The 27,636-nt window shown below is 41.7% G+C and overlaps 4 protein-coding genes across 4 annotated transcripts; 2 read left to right on the plus strand and 2 right to left on the minus strand.

The window, feature by feature from the left end:
* Positions 1–96: 96 nt before the first annotated feature.
* Positions 97–3,539, minus strand: isca1 (iron-sulfur cluster assembly 1). Its single transcript, XM_083978222.1, has 4 exons — positions 3,428–3,539; positions 2,108–2,161; positions 1,576–1,681; positions 97–1,262 (listed from the first exon to the last, which is right to left on the minus strand). Exons 1-4 carry the CDS (start codon positions 3,506–3,508, stop codon positions 1,114–1,116), a joined length of 390 nt encoding a protein of 129 aa, XP_083834348.1. The 5' UTR covers positions 3,509–3,539; the 3' UTR covers positions 97–1,113.
* Positions 3,540–4,409: 870 nt separating this feature from the next.
* On the minus strand, positions 4,410–16,839 carry tut7 (terminal uridylyl transferase 7). The gene is made up of 29 exons (XM_083978944.1): positions 16,618–16,839; positions 14,577–15,009; positions 14,161–14,315; positions 13,936–14,052; positions 13,647–13,824; positions 13,437–13,525; positions 13,071–13,122; positions 12,874–12,943; positions 12,594–12,720; positions 12,381–12,500; positions 12,140–12,271; positions 11,670–11,847; positions 10,518–11,218; positions 10,226–10,376; positions 9,488–9,574; positions 9,282–9,382; positions 9,009–9,066; positions 8,788–8,891; positions 8,577–8,666; positions 8,364–8,477; positions 8,117–8,194; positions 7,833–8,010; positions 7,621–7,668; positions 7,418–7,509; positions 7,213–7,328; positions 6,894–7,093; positions 6,685–6,758; positions 6,491–6,557; positions 4,410–5,901 (listed from the first exon to the last, which is right to left on the minus strand). The coding sequence occupies exons 2-29, from the start codon at positions 14,989–14,991 to the stop codon at positions 5,843–5,845; spliced, it is 3,951 nt and encodes a 1,316-aa protein (XP_083835070.1). The 5' UTR covers positions 14,992–15,009; positions 16,618–16,839; the 3' UTR covers positions 4,410–5,842.
* A 923-nt stretch (positions 16,840–17,762) lies between these two features.
* On the plus strand, positions 17,763–19,396 carry ccno (cyclin O; the record flags this gene model as incomplete). The annotated part of the gene is made up of 3 exons (XM_083978207.1): positions 17,763–18,074; positions 18,500–18,685; positions 18,779–19,396. Exons 1-3 carry the CDS (start codon positions 17,769–17,771, stop codon positions 19,394–19,396), a joined length of 1,110 nt encoding a protein of 369 aa, XP_083834333.1. The 5' UTR covers positions 17,763–17,768.
* Positions 19,397–21,834: 2,438 nt separating this feature from the next.
* mcidas (multiciliate differentiation and DNA synthesis associated cell cycle protein) lies at positions 21,835–24,221 on the plus strand (the record flags this gene model as incomplete). The annotated part of the gene is made up of 8 exons (XM_083979882.1): positions 21,835–21,979; positions 22,120–22,220; positions 22,314–22,386; positions 22,475–22,554; positions 23,030–23,090; positions 23,213–23,442; positions 23,566–23,676; positions 23,778–24,221. 8 exons carry the CDS (start codon positions 21,835–21,837, stop codon positions 24,219–24,221), a joined length of 1,245 nt encoding a protein of 414 aa, XP_083836008.1.
* Between the last annotated feature and the right edge of the window lie 3,415 nt (positions 24,222–27,636).

Raw genomic sequence — 27,636 nt, forward strand, 5'->3', positions numbered from 1 at the left:
ACATTATGATGTAACAGTTCTGACATGAGCCATCACCATGACGACTGAGAGTGATTGACAGCTGGTCAAATCACAATAATGTCACATAACTGGATTTATCTATTTATTAATTCATATGTACACAGACATATTGCACAGGTTACAAATCTTAAGAGCACACAGTCTATACAAACACCAGTTCCTGGTTTTGATCAAGCAAAGAAAAAAAAACAAGAAACCAACATAAACCTCATGTACTCTTATTGTGAAGGATACATGTTTTGTGCGTTATTTTTTTTGTTTTTGTTGTGCGTTTGTGTGGTTCAAGGGAGATTTACATTCTTTATATTTACACAGAGATAAATATATACTTTAACTTTTCAAAGACTATACAAACTGATAAAGCAGATTCAAGACACTCGAACTCCTCCACCTTTACATACTGGGGGTACATGACACTGGGAAATGGCGCACTGTCTTACAGTGTGTTTGTCAAACAGCTGTTGGCCTGAACATCTGGGGGGAGTTTTTGGTGGATAGATTCCAATTTGAAAACAGAAAACTTAACAGTATCATCTTAGCTTCACCAAGTTAAACCTGAACGGCTCTTTGCTTTAGTGAACATGTTCTAGGGCTACATTGTACCATTTCCTCCTGCATAATAAAGTCATGGTGAGATTTGACTGAATGAATAAAGAAAATGCGTGCATGTGTGAAATGATAAACAGTCACTAAATAAAAATAAAAAAACACTTTGCTTTCGAGGTCCTTCTAACAGGTTTTTTTTTTTAAACGAAGAGGCCAGAATAAAAGAAGCAGTGTTGACATCAGAGGTATCCAAACCTAAAATCAATTAAGGTTTTGACTACACATCATTTTGAAACCTTCCTCTAAGCATGTGCGTGTACATACTTGGGCTTCAAGAGTGCAATGTGTGTGTGTGTGTGTGTATATATATATATGTGAGTGGTCTGCAGGAAGAGCAGTGGTAGGAAAGGAGGCACGTCCACATCACAAAAAGATTTCCTCATGTCCAACTTCCCTCGTCAACATTCAGTCTCTCAGTCTTAGTGGATGGGACAAAGGTTTGGAGCGGGAGGGGTGGTGCGGTGGGACGGAGGGTCTGTGTGACGCTCAGATGTTGAAGCTCTCTCCGCATCCACATGTGCCCTTGATGTTGGGATTGTTGAAGACAAATTCAGTGGACAGCTTTGACTCCACAAAGTCCATCTCAGTTCCCAGGAGGGTCAGCTGAGCCTTCTTCTCTATGAACACCCTCACACCTGTAAGAGAGTCAGGTAGAGCTGTCTGTCAGACTCTAATGTTGACATCAATACATGATCAAAGTGCAAAGAATGACACAACAATCCTACTAACACATGATTTTATTACAGCCACTGTATGAAGAATCTGAAAAAGTCTAACTTTAACAGTCCCTAGTGGTGGTATTGATAAATAAAAATCACTGTGGCAGCCAATAAGACAAGTTGTGAGTAATCCCCAACAAACTTTATTTGAACTTTGTACCACTAAGATAATTCAGGAGTCAGGACATTTTTCTATAACAGAAAACACAATATTGAAGAAGTGATTTACCATCCTGCAGCACTTCCTCATCTGATTTGTCTCTATCCTTGGTGTAATCCAGTGTGTAGGTTAGTCCATTACAGCCACGTGTTCTCACACCGACCTTCAAACCGATCTACAGAGAGACAATATATATAGATATTTATACATATATAACATAAAGACACAAGAGTAATAGAAAGCACATGTGCTAGACTTGAAGTCAAACACAATTAGTGTGTAAGACACCTTAATTGTTCTAATCTAATACAATGGTAGGCAGAGTGTAAAATGCTTGGAAATACATCACTTTAACAAATCTGTTGCGTAAATGTGACATTTAAAAAAAGAATGGAAAAGGCGATTGTGTGGTCAAAAGAAAAGGTTCACAAATATTGATAAAAATGAACTTTAAAAACAACCCAAAGCAGAGGAAGCTAATTTACTGAAGAGAAAACAACAGGCCCTCCTGCTGCCATTACATAAGCAAGTAGAGGAACACTGTATGCTCAGTTATTTGATGTTTCAGTGACTGTTGTTGTTGTTCATATTGTTAACTTACATATTCCGGCTTGTCCTGCAACAACGACCTGATTTTACTCACAGCTGCTGGAGTCTAAAAGAGAAGAAAAACAAATAGAACAGCTATGATATACACTCTATTCAGGTGAAAGCAGTATTTGTAGGCAAAACTGAATAGAGAAACATACTACGGTCAGTGCTGGTTTCAGTTTCTATAATAATTTCCAGTGTAGTATGGTGGACTGGTATGAGCTAATAGATTCAATTAAATGAAATAGCATAATGCTGCACCCTGTGGATGTTGCTGCACAGGACAAGTGCATGTTTGTGCTTTCTTTACAGAGCATTTGGGAGACCGGCAGCATGAACTACGCCGGTCATAATCCCTTAAAGCCGATGTGTTCATCTGTATGTGTGCCACCAGGTTACCAAATGTACAGTACATCCTAACCGTGTCACAGCTTGTGACTATTCTACTAACTACCAACACGGTGTAATAGCCAATGTCCAAAGCTTAAGCTGTAGTTAATAGTAGTTAATTACATGGATTTTGTACCAAATAATGTTGAAGGAGGCCTGCAGCATGGCTCTGTGATGATGATGCCACACCAGTTGCAGTTGCCTCAGTGTTGAGGAACGTCCCCACTAGATTACGTTTACTTTAGCGGGGCGCCTTTATCAGCTGAAGCCACAAACATTACATCATGACACAGCAGAATTAGCAGAGAGCTGATATTTACCATCAGACTCCCACGCCCATAACAAACCATTACTCTGCACCGAAGTCTATTTCAATCATATAGCCTAATGCATCTTCTGCATCTTGTGAGTCCATTTACATTATGCAATAATAGAGTGTATCTTACTCCTGCATGTTACTGCCTTTTATCTCGTACATTAAGACATTATTACTGTTTTCAAGCATATAAGAGAGGCTTAATTTATCGTTGTAACGGTTTAACTGTTGCGTTGAATTGTAAATGCGCAGTTAACGGTCGCCCCACAACACTTCGTCTTAGCGATTTAACGTAACTTTGTCTGGGAGTTACTTTAATATTCAGTTAAATACAGATAAAATATAGTTTCACAACATAATATCGTAAGTGGAGAGCCTCTCTAGTGTGTAAATCAGCTATTGCGAGATCATCAACGCCATGAAAAGAGAAGTGTTTCGGGAAACTTGTTCTGCATCTGACGTTTATGTCATCGATGCTAGTTAGCTTAGCTTAGCTCCGGATCACGTAACGACGTTAGCCACCGGACGCGAGTGTTACTTAACGCCATATGGTTCCTGTTAAGCACAAACTGACCGGGCAGAAAGATGTTCTGGGTGAATTTAGGAGCACAGTTCATCACTTACCAGTGTCAGTGCGGCTCTTGCGGGTAGTATCTTTCTTTTGCTGACCGCTCGGACGGTCGCTCGCACCATGGAGGCAGACATGTTGCTTCACGAGTCCGAAATCACAACATCCAGTTGCGCAGGCGTGTAAAGGGACACTAGGGCCCGCCCACAAATACGATACTCGCTCATTGATTGGCTCAAATCATGACAGACATGGGTGACAGCCAATGGCCTTTACGGATATAGGACACCGAAGATGCTAGGAACCTCGGTTTTGTAACAGCTGTAAAATAAGTACAGGACATTGTTTTGTTTTTTGTCCTACTACTCAATACGGCTTGCGTTTCTGGAATGATTTCTTTTTCCAAGATCTACTTGGTTGTTTATCCTCACATTTCCTCACATTTTCTAAAATATAAAGCGTCTTATTTACCAAACCACTGTTCTCGAGGTCAATACTAAACTTTTACTCTCTATACTAGTGTAATATTTAATGTGGCATACACATAATCTTATTCAAAACATTTTACAAAAAAAAAAAAAACGAAACAATCAGTGAGCAGGGTGGGTTAACTTTAAATTCTTAGATTACTCAGAATGTGAAACTTAATTTCCCTGTTAAATAACTCAAATCAATACTACACTTGTATTTACAGGCTGGTTACAAATGTATTAGACAAAAGAGAGATGTGTTTCTTAATTCTTAATCTCTTCACAATTGAAACTTTGTCAGTGCCAAGCCTCACCACCACTGCTGTGATCAATCTTACAATATACAGTACAATGTAGCACAGACAGACTCACTAGACCTAGAAATGGGATTGGATTTTTAGTTTAATGAATTCTGAGACACCAAATGGATTGCAAGCCAACTTTTCCTGGCAGGATTGTGGTTCCTTAAAAACAACTTAAACCTATTTGTATACAACAAAAATGCAATAAGGCTGACAACTGGCTAAAACAAAAGGTACTTTAAAATGAGAATTCCATTACAATACCATCAACAACACTTTTTTAATAAAATTTAGCCATATTAGGACAACAATAAAGCCAGACAGTCCATACTTGAAGTTGAATGATAAGCAGGTCTTCGAGACATTTAACTAGCAGCAACATAATACAAGGGTGTGGACCCTCACAGTGCAGCTACCAATCTGTGGCACCATTACTACAAAATGAAGCCTTTGTGGCAAATAAATACATTTATCTCTCCACTGAAATGACTGAGATATCCTCTAGTTCAGGAGTAGGTGAACACAGCGTTTGCAGCAGCGTACCTGTATGCCATTTAAAACCTTGACTCACTGTTTTAAGCATGAAACTTTCTCGGCTATATGTTCTAGCATGTGCAGAGACACATACAGGCTTGGGTTAGCAGAGGAAGTACAGTTTTACTGTTATTTTACCTTCCATTCACACTTAGATATTGCCCCTCAACTGCCTGTGTGAAATCAGGATGGATAAGCAGTCTCAAAAAATTAAAACTGATGATGCGGGGAAAAAAAATATCTACATAGTGTTTTGCCTTACAGAGACACAGAAACACACAGAGACATCCTGCACAATGAGCTGCTTTCAAGGCTGAAGGAGACAGACTGCTGGACGTCAGTGCAGAGGACAAATAAAATGGGATTTAAAACGAAATTCCACATTAAAAGAAATAGCCTGGCCATCACTAAAGTTACACTGCCATTTTTTGGTTAACTCTGGAGAGAGATAATTAAGAAAACTCATCCAATACATCCTTGCAGTTAGAAAATAAGGAATAACTGATGAGTGACTTTCCGGTGCAATCTGAAATGGCCTTGATCTCGACAACTTTTACCAGACGTCAAAGTTAATTTTAGTAGGAACACAATATACCATCACCATGTCCACTTGTCTTAGGACTGACACAGTCTTTACAAACACTAGATCTTACCTGTGATGACAGCTGAAAATATAGTGTCAAGAAGCATTACAATCTATTAGACAAATTGATATCATGTAGTCTGCAAAAAACACCTTATTATGGTGATCAAGGTCTATGCCAATTTGAATGTTGGTCATAACAGAAACATCTCAATTAATTACATTTTCTGATTTAGGCAATTGCACCGAATCTGAAGTAACACTGCTTGAAATGCGATGAGTTATTTAAAAAAAAACGTGACTGGCAGTGTAAGTAAACAAAGACATGAGGTCCATGCATAATGGCTTTTCATGTTAAAATGAAAGCTTTAAAAAGCTCCTCTGGAGGAGGGGCACCTTGGGGGAGAAAAGAAACACACATAAAAAGGCCCTATTTGGCTTCAAGTCAAGGCGTCCTGGCTTTGGCTTTTAATGGGCTCACACTGGCCCAACAGTCCCACAAAGATTTAAGGGGTTTCTGGACTTTTCTGTCTGCCTGGACAAGAGAAGAACCTTGTGGTTTTGCGTAGCCACAGCTGCTGCTCATTCCACCGGGCTCTTCCTGTGACCAGTGCGACCCATATTTCGGCAGGCTAAACTTCCTGAAAAAAACCAGAAGGGAATCGTCAAAAAAACTTCACTTCGAACCGGCACCGTCCACTGTTGCATTGTTCAAACACACCTGTACTATCAGGCTAAATGACAGAGCGGGCCAGACTGCTGCAACATGATGAACTGACAGCTGTGTTTGCTCCTTCTGCTTTATTTGCACAAAACTCATTTCAGGTTACAAGTAAGATACTCAAAATATATATTTTTGGACTATGTAGAAAACAACAGATAAAGGCAGAAGGAAAATGCTCAACTTTAGCAAAAACATCAGCAAGTGTTCGCTCTGTTCAGAATAAGGCGGCTCAAGCTGAGCCTGTTGCAAAAATGTCTTGCTGTCACTCTCTCTCCACACCAGCCCTAAAACAAGACAGTTGACCGAAAATACCAAAAACAGAAAGTATTAACTGTGACTATGTCTCCTCAACACATCTTTGTTTTAAACAAGTCATTTGGAAAATGTGTTTTATGGTAGGCGAGGCGTGGCATTTTAAACTTCTGATATTTTTTGCAAAGTTATATAATAACACAAAAACTGTTGTAACTGAAGCAAAAACAACAACAACCTCACATGTTACATACCTGCTTGTGGACTTAATATCACATTTTGTTGCTTCCTCTTCTTCTTCTCCTCTAGTATGGGTGAACCCTAGAAAAAAAGAATCAAGAAGAAGAAAAAACAACAGAGGGTTTAACAGGGACAAAGGGACAGCCACGTACAGTATGTAGCAGTTTACCAATTTATAAGACATTTCCATTTACAAGACGGGTCGTACCTGTTTCTCCTTTTCTCTTAAATTCCTCAGGTGGGCTGAGGAGGGAGGGGTTAAGTTTTCCATCTTCACATTACCTGCCAGGTGACAAAGTAGATATGATAGTTATAATGCAATAGAGGAAAATAAGAAACTAACAAAACTGTTCTGCTATAGAGTTCAGGGACATCTGTTGTAACAGGTTTATCAATGTAAAGATAAACAAAGTGCACCTGCAGGGCTTCTGTACAGCTGGCAGTCCTTCTTGATGTGGGCAGTGGATCCACACAGGTAGCAGCAACGCAATTCCAGTGCATCTCTTTTCCTCCAGTGCTCGCGCTTGTGTCTGATCGGATCCATGTTGTTCTCTGCCACATCCATTTTGTCTCTCAGGTGTTCTGGCCTTTTCTCACCGTCCCTTCTGTGCTTGGACCTGGAACAAAATTGTCCCCAACACAATACAGACAGCTTTACAAACGGTACGCAGTAGATATTCAACTTTAAGTTAACTGACAAATCCTGTATGCTGACATGTATTGTGATGGTACGCACTTCCTACGCATGGGGCAGTCTTTCATGAAGTGGCCGATCTTGCCGCAGATGCGGCAGCAGCGATCGTTGGGAGCCACCTCTCCCTCGGTGAGAACTTCAGGATCAAAGAAATACTCCTGGGGACAGATGAGGATGAGTCACACGTCAGTGCCGAGATAAAGCCACCACAATGTGCAACTATAGTGCTGAGACAGCAAATACCAACCATCTGAGTGGGGTAGTGGTGAGGAAAGGATTTGATGGAGGTGCCAAACACTGTTCTGCCATTGATGAAAGCCTTCATGATGAAGTTAGTCACTGTTTCATGGGGAAGAGACAAGAAAACAAATTTAAAAAGACAGAAAAACAAAGATAAAAGACTAGTATTCTAGGAATATGACAACAGAAGACATTTTTAAAAAGTCATACTTTTCCTGGATAGACCAGCACCCAGATTATGATTGAGGTCAAATGGATCTGTAAACGAGCACAGAAAAGAAAGCAACAGAGTTGACAACAACACTACCATGCAGCGACACACAGTGATTTAAAGTCATTTAACAAGTTAACAACCTAACAATAATACAGTTTAAACCCTGTGCAATAATACTGTCCTTTTACAGAATGTCACACGTGCTGACCTTCAATGACAATGTATTTGGATGTCCACTGCTTGTTGAAGGTGGTGAGGCGGCTGTGCTGACGGATGCAGACGACGTGCTCTCTGAAGTCAAAGTCCTCGGTGTAAAAGCGGAGCAGGCCGAGCCACAGCTCCCCCACCGACTCCATGTTGCTCCCAAACTGTGGCCAGCGACTGGGCTGCAGGTGGAACATCACATGATGGACGTGTTAGTAAGACAATGAGACATGCTCATTCACTCAGAGTTAATATGCAAAAAAAAAAAGGAAAATAGACAAAACTCACCAATGTTTTTAAGTCGTCAAAGAAGTACACGTTCCAGCCGTCAACCAGCACTTCTGGCTTCTTCTTCCCATCATAAATCTGTGGCAAACAAACTCATTTAAGTCAAAAAATAAAACTATGCAATTATTAGCATACATGACGAAGATAAAATCATAAGGGAGGCCACTCAGGAATCCAGTTACATTAATAAAAGAGTGAACATAGTGTGCCCAAATGAACATTTTCACAAATACCATGTCATTAGTACCTCTTGCAGCACAGGAATAACTGGTGGGTTTCGCTGCTGAAGGAAGAACAGCACCATGAGTGTGTACGCGTAGGATGAAAGGCTGCCACGTGAGGCATCACCGATGTCGCATATCTGGATTGGGGGGGGAAAAATAAAATAAACATGGCAGTTATACATGTGTGCAGTATAATATAATGAAACAGGGGCAGGGGTTCAAGTGTTAATATTCACCTTGGCAAAAACCTTCATGACGTAACAAAGGATCTTCACTCTCCTGTCAATTGCAGCATACGATGCAAGCAGGTGCGTGTTGTGCAGGGCCTGAAAATAAAAATAAAAATGTCACCAAGAAGTAGGTTTGACAAAGTTTGTGTTTCCAGCAACTTCAATTCTACCCAGAAAAAAAACTGCACAAAACAAAAAGAGGGAGAAAGAGTCCCACCAGTGTGTTGTAGAGGCTGATGTCTCCCTCCAGGCCGGTGCGAACATGGTAAAACTTCACTATGGGAACCTTTGCCGTGGTGATGGGGAGGATGTTCTTCAGACCTGGTGACAGAGGTCAGGTGAAGAGACGGATTACAAAATGATTTAAAAAATAAAAAAAACCTATGGTATGGACTGACACACTAGAAGTGCCACTAATCCTGATGTGCCTTATGTTACCTGGGTGTTTCTTGAGCAGCCTTGCCAGGCTTTCAATGACTCTGATACAGTCACCATCCTTTGAGGACAAAACAGAAAAACTTATAAAAAGGAACAAACATATATGGTATGGATTCAAAATCAGAATGAATATTACAAAGTAGGCCACAAGATTGTTTGGTTAAGATGTACCAGAACCCCAATCGTTGGAGAAGAGACAATATCACACACACATATCTGTATATGTGACTGTATGCAACGTACTATTAGTGGTGGGATAAAGAGATAACTTACATCTATGGCGTCCTGCCCTTCCAACACCATACAGATATCTAGGTCACTTTGTCTGAAGCCAAAGCCATTTTTGGATGATCCAAACAGTTGCAGCCGTGCTCCTGTGGGTCAAAAAAACAAAACAAAAACAAAACATGATCTGTCAATTTCATTGTTGGTGGGCAAATAAGTACCAGAAAAGTTTGGGGAAAAAACAAAAACATCACCAGCAAAATTTCGTCTGACAAAGGTCTCCAGGTCTTGAAGGATGTGCTCTCTTATATTCACTTCCAGTTCATCTGGGGCAAAGTCAGCTGAAAAATGAAACAGACCATCACTCAGATCTGGTGCAAATTACAGTCAAGCTCCACATCGTTTCCTTTTATTTTTAAATTCTACCTCTTGACTGCCAGGATGTCAGTGGTGTAAAATGAATCTCATATTAATGACAGCTTTCAAAATAAGTGCATAAAAACATTTCATGAACATGAGTAGCTGCCCAAAAAAAATAAATCTTCACTACAAACGTGGCCCTACCTACCAGGTGGCACTAATCAAGCTGAAACGAGCAATTTACAAGACAGCTGTGCAATTCAGCATTTTCTGACTCCAATGAACAAACCTCACAGACAGTTCAGTTGTGAATATCACAGTGTTCTCACGTTATCCCAACTCTTCATCAACTATGTTTACACCACATGTGAAAGATAATCAAATACCATGAAAACTGAATTTTGCATTTTAAGGTTATTTTCCCCCTCTCCCAAATGTCCTCTTAAACACCCTATTGTATAAAGGGGTTTTAGTATCAAATAGGTACACAACTTTTATTTGATATTCCACATATTAGGTGTTTTCTTATTTATGCGTTTGCCTTTTATCTCATCTTCTTGTTTTTGTTAGACACTTAGAATGAAGTTAACTGATTTTATTTTCCTGTCACATCACGATCACATAATACTCACTGTAGCACTGCTCACAGACTTGGTTGAGGACACCGAGAAACTCTGGTGTCATCGGGGGCAAAGGATCGAGCTGCACCTTCTTGAAATCTTCCGGGCAGTCTTTTTTCAGATGTCCATCACGCTTGCACAAGCTGCACACGACCATGTGTGACTAAAAGACATTAGGGGGGGGGGTTTACTGAGACGATGAAGCTTATTTGACATTGGTATATGTTTTCCTACACACTGAGAACCCTGAGATTTTCTAAATACTGTATGTAAAAGAGAAAACAAACGTGAATCTGTAACGTACCCGTCCTCTGGTGAAAGACTGCTTGTTGAATTCATAAGACCGTGTGATCTGGTTTTGAATTTTATTTTTGAGGATCTCCGCCTTGCCTGCATCCTCCAGTGAAGGTGACGGACTGAGAGCCACCTCCACCTCCTCCTCCTCCTCCTCATCCACTGAACCAGGTGTGTCCAGATCGGGACCCTCCTCGTCAGACAGCAGCTCCTCCCCTGAAATCTCATCCACCAGGAAAATCTCTTCGTCCTCTGTGGTGAGGCTGTCCAAGTGCCGTCTGCCGAGTTCGTCCTCATAAATGTCCAGATCGTCGTCCTGGTCGTCCTGGTCATCCTGGTCCTCCTCGTCCTCAGAGAGACTGCTCTTGCCCAGGTCCTCCTTTTCCTTCTCTCTCTCTTCGTCCGAGTCGCTGTATTCTTCGACCTCCTCCTCTTCAATGATGCAGTCAGAGTCTTCGGGACCGTTCTCCACAGCTTTACCATGACTTCCATGTTGAGACTTAATGCTAAGCTGACTGAACTGGCCCTCGATGTCTTCGTTCGAACCCTTCTGACCGGCTCCACGCCGCGATCCCGTACTGTCATTGGAAGCTGGCATGTTGAGCGACAGTGCAAAGTACTTGTATGTGGTTTTGAGGCAGTGGAGGATGTATTCGTACATTTGCTGGCTGTTCACTGTGCGGGCCACATTTCTCTTCACGGCAAATGGGTCTGAACACAGAAACACAGACACTTATAAGATGTGAAGCAGATACAGCTCATAGTAATTTCCCTCTAACCAGAAATGTAGATTACGATCATCCCTTAAAAAACTAATAGAAAAGTAACAAATTTAGGATTTCAGCACCACATCAGTCAACAAAACACCACTGTATAAATCAACTGCAGAAAACTCTTCATTGATGGCTGGGATAGAATTTAACAATCTAAATATTGAGTCACAGAGGGGGCATTTTAAATTAATCGTAGCCATCTTTCTTTTAACCAGGGCAAAAGCCAAGGTGCTCTGTGTAGTGTAAAAACAACTCTAGCCAAATTTATTGAAGTAATAAGAGACAATAACATCAGTAACCTTTCCCCTGATAAAAGCAACAATGCATCCCAAAGCAAAAACAAACAAAAAACACTCAACATTCATACTACACATCATGAGGTTTCTGACCTTCCACAGCGATGCGTTTCTTTGGCCAGTCTTTGATCTCCCGGGAGAGGACAGTGCTGGTCCGCACACTTATTACATTGTCAGCCATGTTGAATTCCAGCGAGTAGAAGCGAAGCATTTCCACCCAGAGAAGCCCGACTTCCACGGCCCGGTGGGGATTCGGAAACACCAGCGAGACCTGCACACATCAGACAGCAAACACAGTCCACTCCATAAATATTTGGACCATCATTCTTCACTGCTCTTCAGACTTTGTGCTTGAGCCTTTTAAACACGTTACCCAGGAACTATGTTATTTGTTTTGGGTGGCCTCCAAATTATTTCTAATGACGGAAGATGACAAATCCATTCACTTAAACAAACATAAACCTGGGCAGGATGTTTCTCTATGATGGATCACATATGTTATCAATGTGTTCCTGCCAAGTTTGTTCTTGGTGATTTCACCACATTTTTGTTTTCATGGTTACCTTTCCCTTTATGCAGGAGTCCTCTGCTGGCTGCGATGTTTCTCTGGAGGGGGTGTAAACCCAGTGTAAATGTCCATCGTCCACATGTGTGAGATTGAAGTCTGACAACCTGCTGAGCGAGTACACCTTAATCTAAAAATAAAAATAAATAAAAGATTAGTTTCCACTGAAAACAACAACAACTACCAAGGACCAGAACTGAACATAGAACGGGACATTTTGAAGATGAAAAGAAACATACCTCAGTGTTCAGGTAGGTAGGCAAGAGGGCCTCTTTGCGCTGCTGTAAAAAGTAGATAACCATGAGGGCGAAGACGTACGGCGGCAGCCCACCTTCCTCTGCACGGTCAATGACACAGATCTAAGCCAGAGGAAAGAGCTCGTGTTAGAAACAGAGTGTCTCATTTTACAAGAAACAAGAGGCAAACTGAGGTGAAGTGAACTGGAGTCACACCTGGGCCCAGCGTCTGAAGCACAGAACCAGCGGGAGGAGCAGAGGCTCCTGATCGGCCATAGCAGACAGATAGGAGGTGGTTTGGAAAGCGTTCTCATTCCCTGCACTCACTTTGCAGAGCAGACCACTGTTGAGAAAGAAAAATGACAATACAGTTTTCATTAGTGGTTATAACTGCTCTTGCACATGTGGAAATACAACCCTGATATAACCAATAGTTTTCCAACTCTGTGGGGAATAAAAACCAAAACACATCATCTACTGAACAACTGTTAGATACCTCTTTTTCTCTTTGCAAATGACAACAGGCACCCGGGCATGAAAATCAGCTTCCAGGTCGACAAAGAGAGCTGAGGACAAAAGAAGACATGTTACATTTCAAGTACCCATGACATCCTTGTGCCTGGCTGACTTTCCTACAGTGGAAAGTATTGTGAGGAAAAAATGTTGCGCTCAAATGACCAAGAGGTGACTCACGGCTCACAGAGAGACTTTCCTTCACCAACAACAAGACGTCTGGCTGATGCATCTGTGAATACATTCCATTTCAAAACCTTTATACAACATAAATACAATATATAAAAAAAAAAGGGCACATGAATGTATGACAAACACAACATCCACAAATGTGAAACATTTCACCATCCACACAGTTATCACAGTCTCTGCTACATACTCTCTACTTGGATCTAGACAAAACAACTTGTAAAAATCAAAGCTGGTTTGATTATAGTTGGGGGGTTTTGTGTCTATTTCACAGGGTGTACAGGGTTTTGTCAACCTCCCAATACAAACCTTGTTAAATCAGTATTCATACAATCAAACTCACACTGGGCTACTCACGTGAGGTGGATACTGAATGTCAATGTTGACATCAGAATCCTTAAATCCAAACTTAGTGCAAGATGAGCCATAGAGCCTGAGCCTGATCTCTACAGTCAAGAAAAAAAAAAAGGAGAAGAAATAATTTCATTCACATTAAAAATTATGAATAGCACAAGAATCTGTTTGATACAAAGTAATACGACGATAATCAAAAGTAATATATCTCACCAGGCAGGACGGACAGAAGGAGGTCTTGCATGATGGAGACCACGGAGCGTCTCCTCTCAACATCCTCCTCATTCATCCCATGATCCCGGACGACGTTCTCCAGTGCGGCGCTCACTGCGCTTATCTGCTCCGGGCCTGGAGGCATAATCTCAGTCAGCATCACCTGCTCTTGCTTCTCCTGTGAACCCAAACGCACACAAGCAAAAACAGGGATTCGTTAATGCACAAAGATCACAATGAGGTGTCTTGAAGCATCGTCATCCGTCTGCATGATGAAACCATTTCTCACCCGTGTCCTTTTCTTGTGCCGCTTGTCTCTGATGTGCTTGTACGCTTCAGACACAGATTCCAACAGAATGTCACACACAGCACAGGTGTAAAGTGCACTGGGGTTACTGTGGGTCTTCTGACATTTTTTAAAAAGAGGGAGAAAAGTAGAAAAATTAGACAACAACAACAAAAAATATATATATAAAACAGACTTAAGGCTTTGCTTTTTGGGTTAAGTTTGTACCTTCTTGAGGCAGAAGATGTCATCTTTATTAAGTCGCCTCTCTACTTGCTGTAGGCTCTCCTGCTCTTTGGCTGACAGTGTGGGGTCTTCGTTCACATGGCCCCTACCCTCTTCAGCAAAACCTTTCTTCTTGTGTCTGTTTCTCCGTCTTTTCCCTTTTGGATGGAAGAAACAAGTGTGCCAAAAAACATGATACGCATGATTTTGTGGAGACCTTAATTAGTATTGTGTGCATCTCATGGATGATTATGTACCCCGCCCTCTTACACTCCAGCTAAGTTTTAATAAACAACTCATTTCTGACTGACTTTAGCTGACTGCCACAGAATTTTTCTCCTTTCATGTGGGGATGAACGTAAAATTGTCCACTCCTTCCCTAAACCTGACCTGACCCTATCCTATCTCAGCTGGTTTACCTTGAGCACTGCCTTCAGGGGTCTCCCTCCTCCCCTGATCCCTGTCCTCCCTTGGACCCTCTCCTCCTTGGACGCCTCTCCTCCAGTAATGCTGCTGCTGCGAGCGCTCTCTCCAGTTCTCTTCTCGATTCCCGCTGTTTTCGGGACCCAGGAGCCAACGGAGATCGTCCTTCTGCAGGGGGCTGTGACCACCTCTGAATCCACCAGGGGAGTAGCTCAGGGGGCCCAGCGCTCCCTTCTTGGGACTGGCCCAGTGCGGCCCACCCTGATTCTTCTTACCCTGGTGACCCCCCTCTGGTCTGTAGTTCTGTCCTCGACCCTGGTCCTGGATCCTCCAGCTTTCCGTCTTCTCTGCTCCTGCTGCCCTCTCCCAGCCGCCTTGTCTAGCCCGGTAAGGCCTGCCTGGGTTATCCATGATTCACTTCTGCTAAAACTGAAAGATGATTATGTAAATATAAAATAGTCCTTTCTTTTTTATTATGTGATGCCATGCAAGACAAGTGGAAAAACAAAGACAAAGATAAATGCTATACTGGTGCAAACAGTGCTGGGTAAAATAAATAGTCCTTTCTTAACCAAAAACACCACTGACACATGCTGTTTGTAAGCAGGATCATCTACCAAAGTTATGACTCTGAGAGTGACTGGAGAAGCAGCATGGTATTTTATTTGAGATGATATTTTCCTCTGTACAGCAACAGCATCACTGGCTGCAACAACTTCTCATCTATTTCAAGCCAGACTGTGAATAAATGAAAGCTACGTTTATCCTAATGTGCATGCTTTTTAAGTGAGATGAGACAACAGGTAGCCTAGTTGATAAAACGGTCGGGTGTCAACTCAGCATCGACTTGGGAAATGCAAACTATTGTTACTGACAAGCCACTTTTATTATTAGCAATGTTGGACATTTGGACCCACTGTGGGTCTCCTGTGTTTTTTTTTTACATTGCACAAATAGTTATATATTTACAGTTACATAGTATACTTACATACATATGTAACTATATACTGTAATTATATGAATAAAATATTGTCAGTGTCTGAGCTGAAGTATCCTATATGTTATTTTAAGTTCTGATAATACTGTAAATTACATTAGGCCTTTGTAGGACCCATAGGTGAAATAACAGTTTAGGGAACAGTGTATTCAGTGTTTATGGTGTTATTTCATATAGTACATATTTGCAATTATAGCAATTCTGTTGGACTTTAAAAGCAACATGGATTTAATGGGCATATTTTGGCTGGTTTTTGGGGCGTTTTTACCCAGTTGGTTTTGAGTTGCTGTTCGGCTGCTTTTGCCTCACAGACCTGACAACCCTGACAGGTAGTTGTCGATAAAACGGTGTTGGGAAATGCGAACTGGTTAATGTTACTGACAACAAAACACTTTTATTATTATGGACATTTGGACCGTTTTAGGTTGAAATCTCAACCCCCGTGGGAAAACTCAAGAAAACATCGATGCCTCCTCCAGCTGTAACGTTATGTTACTCCAGCTCTGACATATCTCCATTGGCATTACGCTCATTGTGGTGACTGTACACAACACAGATGTAACGTAACGTTAACCAACGTCTCTCTCAAGGTACTCGGGTAACTGTAACTGTTAGCTTGACTTTGTTGTGGCTAAGTGTTAGCTTGTGCTAGCTAAGCTTATACACGCTTCTTCAGTCGCTTCTTGAGCCCTTTACAAAATTTCACCGCCATCTTCCGTAATTATATGCACACACCTCTGCCTGCTAAGAAAAAACATGTTGCTAACACACACCGCCGAGAAACTAAACTCGTGTTGGTCACGAAATTTTATGTTAGCCCACTTGCTACATGTAGCCTAGCTCACTTGTTAGCAGCTAACGTTCCAACAGCTAACGTCTAGCTCTCGTGCTAGTTAGCATTAGCATCACTGCTCGTTTGTTTTTAAAGCAGCTCAAACCTGCAGCAGCAGCACCGCTTTAACAGGCAACCGCTAATAAAAAACAGATGTCAGCGATATATATTATGCAGCTAAAAAAAAAACAACAAAGCCATTAAATACCTTTAAGACGAGCACAGAGGACATAGTTGAAGCCTTGTTTAGGTCTGACTGGGCATGATCGTTTGTCTGTCTGACACTGGTACTGGAGTTTGAGAGGTGAAGTCCGGATTGTGTTTTGTAGCAGTTTTTGTAGCAGCGTTTAAGTTCCGCCCACCGCAAAACAACAGGAGAGGTCCCTTTTAACATTAGGCAAGAATAATTGTTCTATTATTATATATATATTATTATTATAACTACAACCTAGGGAGCGCTGAGAAACAACGTCAGCGAAGACAACTTTTGAAACTAAATATACAGGTATAAACAATTACATAACAGCCCAGCAGCCGATATTCACCCATCTCCACCAGTGTTGCTATTTTAAGACGTTCCACAACTTTGAATAAAAATAAATGACATAATAATCATTATGTTTTTTGTTATGTTTTTTTTTTTTTGCTGTAAAAAATAAAATAAAATAAATTACTTTTAGTAGCCTAATTTCACATTAGCTTTTAAATCTACAAGTTAGCAAGCAAATGTGGCTTTCAGTTAAGTTCAGATAGCCTACTGCAATTTATGTTTGTTTGATTCTTTTCTTATTATATCCTAGCCTATTCTTATTATTCATTAATCATATTACAAATAGGCCCAGGTAAATACTGCTGCTATTGCTATACAATTCTTTGCTGTTGTCTGCTGCTGCAACCTAATTTCCCCACTGTGGGACGACTATCTGATCTTACACACTACACATGAAATGCATCAATCATTTCGTCTGGATAATAATTTCATATCCAGTCTATGGATATTAGTTTGATTTCTCATTCTTAAAGTAGCCTAAGGGCATGATTGTCTATTTATTTATTATTATTCTAGGGAATTAAGCCCACAGAAGGTCTAACATATGGCTGAGGGTTTAAGTTAATTAATTCCTGCATGGGACCAGTGATTGTTTGCCCTGTGTCGCCCAGGGAGACCAGAGAAAGGTGCGCTGCCAGAGCGGGGGAGACCCCGGGAAAAGTGACGTCACCGTGGGACTGCAGCTGTGTGCGGGACCCGGCCTCAGTGCAGGGGCTGCCGGTGTGCGGTGGTGGTGGTGGTGGTGGATGATGGTGTCACTTGTTGTGAGCGGTGACGGCGGATCGGTGAGTGTTTACAAACGGAGGCGGATGGACGGAGCTTCTCCTCTGAGAGAAGCGCTGACAGCGGCCAGACAGCGGCACACAGCCCGGCACAGAAAACAGACACTCATGGCCAAACTGAGTGACTCCGGTTTCGAGGAGGATCTGGGACCCTCCCCAGGATCAGCATCTCCAGTTCGGACAAACGTGTTCTCGCGGCGCCTTTATGAACCGGAGGCTCCTGCAGAGCAGCTGTCCAGCTGGTACCTCCAGTACGGAGACGTTGGTTACAGCATCCAGAGGGAGAGAGAGGCGCAGTTTCATCCATGCAACAGCTTGGCACGTCAGCCACAAGTAAGTTATTAAAAAGTTAGTATTTTTAACGTTTAACTTTTTGATTTGATATAGGGCTGCATTTTTTTTACTCACTGTCCAGTGTCCTACTGATAGGCTAGCCTACTTTCAACATCATAAATCAACATCTGGAATACATAATGTCATTGATAGATAGGTAATAGACACATAGAAAAGAAAGAAAGAAAGAAAGAGCACACAGACTATATAACTGCGATAGGCCTATTAAAAGTTTTTAATGAAATAGAAATAGATCATCAGGTATATTGGACATAAATGTGTGAGAACCAGCAATAGAAATGCAATAAGAGGCTCTGCTATAGATATTTCAAACCTATTTCACAGAAATAATTATTTATTTATTTCATATTTTTAGTTTATTTCTGCTGCCAGTGCCTATACTAATGGATTTTGTTTACTTGCAGCTAAATGCAGAAGCACGTTGTAAGCTCATCAGCTGGCTTATCCCTGTACACAAACATTTCCGTCTGTCCTTTGAGTGCTGCTGCCTGGCAGTGAACATCGTGGACAGGTTCCTGGCATCCACAGCCGTGGCTGCCGACTGCTTCCAGCTCCTGGGTGTCACTGCACTGCTTCTCGCCAGTAAACAGGTGAGTGAGGTATAGATGCCAGAGGAACAGATAATAGTTTGTGCTTTTGGGTTTTCATTCAATAATCTCCCTCAATGTCTTTGCGTCACTAAGGTGGAGGTTTGCTCACCGCGGATCAGCCATCTCTTGTCACTGTGCTGCGATGCCTTCACTAAAGAGCAGCTCTGCAACCTGGAGTGTCTCATACTCCTGCGTCTCAACTTCCGCCTCGCTGCCCCCACCCTGGCCTTTTTCCTGGACTACTACACCAACTGCATTGAGGCTGCACAGCTTGTGAGTGGTGGGACTGCAAGAATGAATCCAGACGCAAAAAGATCCAGGCAGTGCAGCAACCTTGCACGTAAGGTATGCGAGTTGAGTCTAGCAGACTATGCTTTCAACAAATACCCACCGTCTCTGACTGCTGGCTGTGCACTGAGGCTGGCCGGCGAGTTACTGAAAACTGAACTCGGGCCTGTTGAGCATGCAGCCATCCAGTCCCAGGAGGACCAGTGGGACAGTTTTGTGGATGAATTATGTCCAGAACCAGCTTCTGTTCAGCCACCTGAGAGCCCTGAGGTTTCAGAGAGCCTCTCTCTGAAAGCAAAGGGGCACTTCCTGTCTGCAGGTCAGGGGAGCTGCAATCACAGTCTGGCCCGGGAGTGCAAAGACAACCTGAAACTGTTGGCGTCATTAAACCAGGAGACACTGGAAGTGATGTCCACCATGTGACCACATCTCAGACTTCAGCAGAATGCCAAATACCCCCTCTGCTTTGGAGGGTTATATTGTAGTGTTTACTGTAACAAACACAGGAGAGAGGATTAAAGACTTTAATGTGTTAAAATGAATGTTTTTCAGAAGTAAAGTCTCGGGTTCATCCAGTCCTGCACTAAACCTCATACTGAATAACTCAGACAATCAGTCATACTTGATACCATCCAGTGAATGTTTAACAACTTGTTTTATATTTATTGATATTAAGTTACTGTTATAGCTTTTATTTTTATTTCAAATTTTAAATCAAAATCATTATTTACTATATATATGTTTATGCACTGACTTGCTGCAGGTTTATAAGTTATGTTACTGTTGCAAAAACTCAATGAAGGACCATGTGCTGTTATGAATCGAAATAAATAAACAGTAAATGAATCTCTGTTTGTCTGCATTGGTGATTAACTTAATTTCAGCTCATGTTAAATGATCACACAACATTTGATATCGGATGTCGTATAAATGTGACGGGCCATAAATAACCCTTTGGGTAAAGTAGCCTACAAGGAAAATAACTCAAGCAGATAGCCTAGCTCATCTTTACATATAGGACACAGAGTTTCCATTAGCATCGATCATGAAAACCGACCTATACTCACCAGCTTTCTTCACCCCTCTGGTTGTGTTTATACTAGTATTGCCGCCAAGTATTAGGCTACTCCTAAGTTTTTGAAGAGGTCAGCAAGAACACATGGATCAGACTACAAGTTGTGAATTTAGTGGTGGTGACATCGAAGTCATGCGACCACCTCTGTAGCCTTATGTTAGCTTTTTATGTCTGGCGATTATTCTTAGGCTTTAAAAAATCATAAAATGTGTGTAAATATGGAGATTATTTTGCTGAACAAAATGTACAAGTATCATAAACATTATTTTTCTGTGTCAGACAAATTTCCTATGGGGAAAATCCTCCTGACTTTTTGGTGAGGGAACCATGGCAACGCTAACTTCATCCCCTTAGTCCTCCGTTTGTAGGGTTTGGGTTCACCTGATAAACCGTCATGCATGCCATGGCATCTCGACCTGTTGACCAAGGGAGTGCTGATAGAACTATTTTACCAGTGGACACCTCTGAAACTGAAATTTCTCATTTTTCCAATACTGTTCTTTTGGTGGGACATCAACATACGTCAATAAACTATAACTGACTAGGCTACAAGACCAGGTGTTAGACTTATTGATAGCCTATTCGTGAAATCATATACATCCTCAGAGACAGTGGTTAATATGCTTCAGTGTTTGACACTGCCGTTTCTTTATGTGCTATGTTCTGTGGCTTTTTAAAGACTTGACAGTCTGGAGTCCAATGAGTGTATAACCAGTTGTGGCTGTAGCACAAAGTAAAACCTGCATTACATTAGTTCTTTATTGTTGAGGCTTATAAAGACCATGGCTTCTGTCACTATATAGGCATAATGTCCTTTAGCCAAACCAAATTTCTGAAAATTGTATCCAAACTGCACACATTAACGTTTTGCAAAGACAAATCTTATTGTCAGATAAGCATTCACCTATTTAATTGTCATAGCCTATATTTTTTCTTCATATTATGATATAGCAAAAAGTTGATAGTCTTTTTTGCTGGAGCACAAAATAACAGCTGCTGGTCTCAACATTTAGCTTAAAAACGCTGTACCAAGAGAACTAATCACCAATTTTTGATATGATACTTTGAAGTGTTATAAACATTGATATTTGTTCTGATCTAAGAATGGTAATACATATTCCAAATAAAAAGAATCAGTGAGTTGTGTTATTTTTGATTGTGACTTACAAGCTACTTTTAAAATGTTGCCAAAGCCATTGATTATAATCACTCTGATCATCTCTTGCATGGATTTTCAAGTGCTTAAATGAAGTTTAACTGGATAAAGTATAAAGTATAGGCTGTTCTCTAACTGCAAACAGCCCATTCTCTTATTTACTCACTTGGTCAGGCAGCACTATACACCTAGCTGCTGACACAGTGTCGACCACACAGGTGCATGCAGCGTTAAGTGCAAGGGGACTTAATCTTGTTTGTTTACCAATAGGGGCATTTGTCACGAGTGTTTACCGAGCTGTCCGCTGTAATTACCCTCTTTCCTTTTCCACTTTGCTTTAAATGTGACATCAGGCTCTGACCTGAGGGTGCACATTTTACGCACAGTTGGATAGAGATTACGCACTGAATGTTATGGCCACCACTCATGTTTTATCACTGCTACACCCGAGAAAATGAAGCATATTGATAATAAAAGTGTTAAATGAGTACAAATCACTTGCAGTCAATCATGTTTTTCTGTGATTTTATGAAAATAAAGGTTTTTAGTTTAAATAAAACATAAAGACATGGTCGGAGGAGACTCTGTGCGCCTGTGGCAGGGCGCTGAGAATATTTGGCCGCGGGCAGAATGGGGGAGACTGGTCTGACACAGGAACCACCTGCTGCAACGGCGCCGTTACGCGCGCTCCCACTTCACACTTCACACCAGCAGCAAACCGTTAATCTGCGGAGCTCTCCAGTCTCCGGGGACGCGGTGACTCCCTGGAGACCGAGTAGGTGCATTTGATTGGGCCAAAAGTATGAAACGGCGGCACTGAGACATGCGAACCGGGAGAATGTCGACTATATATCAGCTCACATGTCAAATCATGGTCGCCTCAGTTCAGATCGCTCCCTCCTTCCCTCCCTCCAGAGCTGAAACTGATGGAGAGGCAGAGAGACAAAAACATGTTCGGTTCTCTGTGCCCCAACCAAATGAGCCAGCAGGGGAGGAGAGCTGCACTCCATAGAAAGGTATGGACTTGTTCCTCTTTGCCATGAGGCACACAAACACAACACAACTCTGTGTGCAAGTGAAAGGATGATTTAAATGTTTCCTTCATGCAGGACAAAGCCATGGTACCGCGGAGCAGCAGTCCAGTCACTGTCTACGTTGAACTCCCCTGCATCATTGAACAAGGTGCGCATCTCTAACATCATGGCTGAACTTCATGCACTTATAAATCACAGGGTTGAATCACTCAAGTTACGCTTTTATTATGTTACAGCCTTTTCAACAATCGCATGGGATGATTTAGAGGAGTGCACTTCCGCGATGAGACGGGAGAGCAACTCCCTCGGCTCTCAGGTGAGTGGAAAAAACTCAAATTTGTATTTGTTTTTTGTTTTTTTAAGAAAGAAAAAAAGATTAAAAAACCCTTGTAAATTTCCAACATTTCGCATCTGCCAGCGAGAAAAACAAAATATCTGGTGCCAGGTCTGCATCACTCCTCCTCTGGCTGTTAATGTTTGACAGGCTGTGCTGGAATCCTGCACGAATGGCGTTGTAGTTTACCCGTGACATCAGGCTACTGCTAATTGGCTGGATGGAGCTCACATGCAGGTTATGCTCACAAACTTGCCTCTTGGGCACAGATCACCGTCCGAGCATTACGCATTAAGCCTCCAGCACACTCACTTAAAAATGACCACCGGGACTTGTTCTGTTATAAAACCATATTACACCGCTTGGTGGGACTTTCAGGTAGAGCTCTCTCTCCAGTGTTTGATTGTTTCTTTATTCAGTGCTGTATGTGCTAATCATCAGTTGTATTCGTCAACAGGTGAATGAATCTGATGCAGATGACCATGACTTTGGAGATTATGCGTTGGATTTCATGGCAGGTAAGAAAGAATTATATTAAAAACCCATAATTGAATGTTTATGCTGTTGTTGACAATATCATCATAAAGAGTTCGTCCAATTGGCTGATTCCCTGGATGTTTGCCTCTGCCTCCTCTGCCAGAGTCTCCCAGTGCACTGGAGAGCAGCCTGTCTCCAGATGAACTGGTCCCATTTCAGGGATGTGTCATACCTCCCCTCACCCCCCAGAGAGACTTCTCTCCAGACGACAATCCTATTAACTCCTCCACAGAGGCAGCCAACCCTGTCCATGCCCAGGATGGAGCTGTCTGGAGGGGCTTCGCCCACTGTCAAGTCAGGGCGCTGGATCACTCTTTGGAAGTCAACCACCAGGTAAATCTTTACTGGGACTGCATTTGGAAATATTTAAATTTGACTTATTTATTTACAACATTTGAAATAACTATGTGCATAGTCATACAGCATCTAAATGGATCTTGCTTTTTGCACCTTCAGCTCCAAGAGACTCTTCACAGACGACAGGAAGAGATCGACTCCCTTCAGGGGAGAAACCTTCACCTCAGGCAGCTTGCCAGTCGAGCAAAGCACCTGGCCTCGGTGCTCGAAGTGAGTACATGACTGAGACGAGCATGGCTGAACATGTACACAGACATTCATCCTGCATACAATATCATCTCTTGTGTCATCATTTTCCATCTGATTTCCAGAAACTGATGACAGTCAGAGACCCAGAGGCAAGAGCACCAGTGCTGCCTCGTGGTGATAAAACCTCACTGAGTCCCTGTAAGCGACAGCGACTGGACGAAGGATACGAAACTGAATCCTCTGACTCAGTGGAGGAGATGCTGAGAGACATCAGCACTCGCTGCAACGCCGTCCTGCACGGCACCACTGCCACTGCAACGGGAGCACAGCAGGAATCAGAGACTATACGCATGTTCGGTGCGTTCTCGGGCCTGCAGACTAATGTTTCCAAAGTCGGCAGCGTGAAGGTTGACGGAGCAGAGGCTGAAGAGAGCGTCTCATCCTTCAGAACTTCTGTCAGGGAACACTGCACCATCAGGACGCAGGCGTTTCCTCACGGACACGCCTTCACCTCCAGGACTCAGGAGGGTGGATACCGCTTTCGCTGGGTCCCCAACCACAGCTGAAAGTATAGAAAACCAGATCCCATCATTCTTCTAATAAGTGATTTTGAAGGTCTATTCAGGACTGTGTGGATGGAGGGGAAGTGTGGGTGGGCAGCGACCGTTAATGCTTAACTTATAATCTGTGTTGATATCTGTAAATGATTAAATTATGTCTTCCTCAGGTAGCTTCCAAGATAATCAGTCAGAGGTGGTGCTTGACAAAGGAAATAATACTGCCTGACCTGTTGTTTACATTGTGTTTGTTTACATGCCTCAATGTCATGTTTAATTTTGCACCTCACAGGATGTTTTTGTCTTGGAAGATATATGACCGATTCTTTTTATAATAAAAGTTATATTCAAGCCTATGAAACCGACTTTGAGAGATTTCTTTTATTTATGGAACAAGCAGGTGATATTTAAACAAATGGAAAGAAACAGTTTTCCTTGTTTGAGCAGTGAAACAAATGTGACCCCGTGACCCCCTTTAAGAAACAGTGACTTCCTTCCCATTTGTCTTTGTCTGAGTGACTGTGTGGTCTGGAGAAAGGCCCTGGGTCATGATGTATTGCAGCCAACATCCTTGTTTATATCCTCTTTTTGGAAATTGCAATAGATTTGTTTCCTTCCAAATTGTATGACTTGCTGTTGGGTAGCACCTTATAAACATCCCCCTGCAGTGGAAAATGTTTCTTTTTTCTTTTTCTTTTTATGTTAATATTGTTAAAATACATCTTTCCCAAATAATTATATTTAGGTCACAAGAAAGGAAATTAAAAGAAAAAGAAAAACGTATGTTATGAAGATGTGACCTTCTGACCTTTGTATCTATGATGCTATCTTCATCTTTAGCTGTAAAAAGCAGGCTATGGTGTGAGGCGGAGTGGTCCGGTGGACACTCAGTTGAACCTCAGTTCAAACACCTGTTTAAACTCCCCCAGACCTCAGCCTGTTTACACAAGAGCAGTGAAGGCAGCACTGCAGCACCCGAGCCTGCGGCACTGCTGCTGCTGCCACTGCATCCAACAACACAAATGAAGATGAATACAAATTGTTATCAATATATCATATTGCTGTGTGCATTAGCTGATGTCAACTCTTTTATTTGTGCCTTCAAACTTTGGTTTGGTTTGATTTAGAAACATGTCCTTGCATTGGTTGATTCACTAACTGTCAGTTTGTGGGTTTCTCATATTTTATAGGTTTGCCCCCAATCAGCATTGTAGCAGCTTGGGAAAAAATGTGTAATCAATCATTCAATCATTCAACCAATCATTTGGTAGTCATATTTATTTGTATTATTTACATTTTCCGAGAGTTTTGAATAATAATATAGGCTAGTTATTCAATGTGTCAGTAAAATATTGTGTGTCCAAAAACATTTGCACAAGTCCTCTAGCCAACTTTGAGGTAACATTACAAAAAAGTGTGTTTTATTTAGGAATATCAGCAGATTAATCAGTTATCAGAAGTTTTAACTTCCCAATATCGGCATCAGCATGACTCTTCAAAATACTGATTTGGCCATACTGTTAATGTAAAGAAGTTTATCTTTACAACAATACAAATTATAGACTATAGGCTATTAATTGTTTCAATTGTGCACTCTTGCATACAAGGGAAATTGTGTTATATCATATTATATTGTTTTGTATTGTGTAAACATGTTGGAAAGTCAGACCAAACTAATAAAACTGAGGAAAAACCAGGTGACAGTGTGTGCAGGTATCTGACTGTAACCCTGACCCCCTGGTCACCGTTAACAATCTAAATTGCTTCTGACAACGTATCAAACAAACAGGACGCCTGTTGTCAAACCTCCTCAGCCCTTCATGTAACCGCTCACACCTTCACATCGTCAGCTTCGCCGGACAGCCAGCCGCGCCTCCAGCCGCTTCTTGGACCACAAACAAATCCGTTTGTCATTGACCAGCAGCCGCTGCTGAGAGCGGGCACCGGGGGGCGACGCTTTTTTTTTGTTTCAGCCTGGCTCTGACACTTTTCGACCGGTTAAGCTACCGCCAAACTGCGAGGGAACATGCGGGAGGAGGAGGAGGAGGAGGAGGAGGAGGAGGGGGGAGGAAAATACAGACACAATGAGTCTCTATGGCGACTAAAGCCAAACCTGTGGAGGCTGCAAACCCCTGCAAGTCCCGCGGGAAACTGGGCGGAGAGGTGGAAAAAAAAAATCATTGAGGCCTTTTTTTTTTGATCATACACAGAGGAGCGAGACCTCTGTGTATGGTTAATAAAGTTATAAGGATTTTTATTTCAGGCTCTTTTTTTTTTTTTTTTTTTTTTTGCAGCACTTCAACTCTGATGTAAACGGTGCCTCTGAGGGCTCAACACACGGCAGAATAAAAAAAAAAAAACACATGCGAAGACATTAATAAATTCAGAAAACCTCATCAATTTGAGAGAAACTCACAACACAAACAAACTCACCTTCTTCACACACCACTAATCTTCATTATCCTAGGAGTCAAGATCAAGTGATCCATCACTTTTTAGTGTCTGACAGAAACACTTCTGTTGTGTTGTGAGTTTCTGCAGCAGGAGCCACATGTCAAACTGTTAATTGTTTCCTGGATTTGATGTTGTTTTGGATTCATAGAGCGTTTGAGCCTAATAAAAAAAATCAAATAAAAAATCTATAAGTAACCCCCATATTAGTGTATTAACACTTATTCATGATCCACTTAAGCTATTTCATATGGTTTATTTAGCCTAAAGGTACTTTGTTAATACCCTACTAGATGAATAACGGTTTAATAAGTGAAATACACAGCCTGGTTATGGATGAAGCTGTGCAGCGCTGGTCCATGGCCGCCTGCTGGTCACTACACACTGTCAGTGATGCTCTGTCCCGTGTCATTGAGAGCACGCACCTGTCGCGCCGTCAGGGCTCGAGCTCGCGGCGTGAGCGCATATGGAGGTGACAGGTGGCGAGAACGTGCAGCCCAGCTCGCGCCGTTCAGCCCACTTAGCGCCACAGCAGCTCCCGTCATTAAACCGCTGCGGCCCGCGGGTACAAGGCGGCCTGGTGGGAAAGAGCTGTGTCATTAGTTGTTAGACACCCCCCTGCCGTAAATCCACAAATATACTATGCTGAATCTTTTATTATTATTATTTTATTTATAGGCAAATTTGGTCTTAAAAATAAAAAATATTTCATCAATGATTCCTCCAGCCCTAATAAATATCATTATGATAATGTTTTTTTTAAATCATAAATAGCCCAAAATATTTTTTATAAACATAAAATATTTTTCTTTGCCTATCTAAAATAAAATAGGCTGTAAAATGAATTATTTTGTATAAATTATTTCATTTTAAATATTAGTTGGTGCTTAGGTTAACAATAATCTAAATAATTGAATCATTATGTTATTGTGATCTTTCCCCCTGCCTATTAAACTTATTGTTTGAAACAATT

Source organism: Trachurus trachurus (assembly GCF_905171665.1).
Source record: "Trachurus trachurus genome assembly, chromosome: 9".
NCBI lineage: Eukaryota > Metazoa > Chordata > Actinopteri > Carangiformes > Carangidae > Trachurus > Trachurus trachurus.

Coding starts and splice junctions, on each gene's coding strand:
- isca1 (XM_083978222.1), bottom strand. CDS start 3,508: ATGTCTGCCTCCATGGTGCGAGCGACCGTCCGAGCGGTCAGCAAAAGA. Junction 2,162..3,427: donor CAAGAGCCGCACTGACACTG/GTAAGTGATGAA, acceptor CTTCTCTTTTAG/ACTCCAGCAGCTGTGAGTAA. Junction 1,263..1,575: donor TGAGGAAGTGCTGCAGGATG/GTAAATCACTTC, acceptor ACTCTCTTACAG/GTGTGAGGGTGTTCATAGAG.
- tut7 (XM_083978944.1), bottom strand. CDS start 14,991: ATGGATAACCCAGGCAGGCCTTACCGGGCTAGACAAGGCGGCTGGGAG. Junction 14,316..14,576: donor CCCTGAAGGCAGTGCTCAAG/GTAAACCAGCTG, acceptor TCCATCCAAAAG/GGAAAAGACGGAGAAACAGA. Junction 10,377..10,517: donor AGTCTTTCACCAGAGGACGG/GTACGTTACAGA, acceptor AATGTCTTTTAG/TCACACATGGTCGTGTGCAG.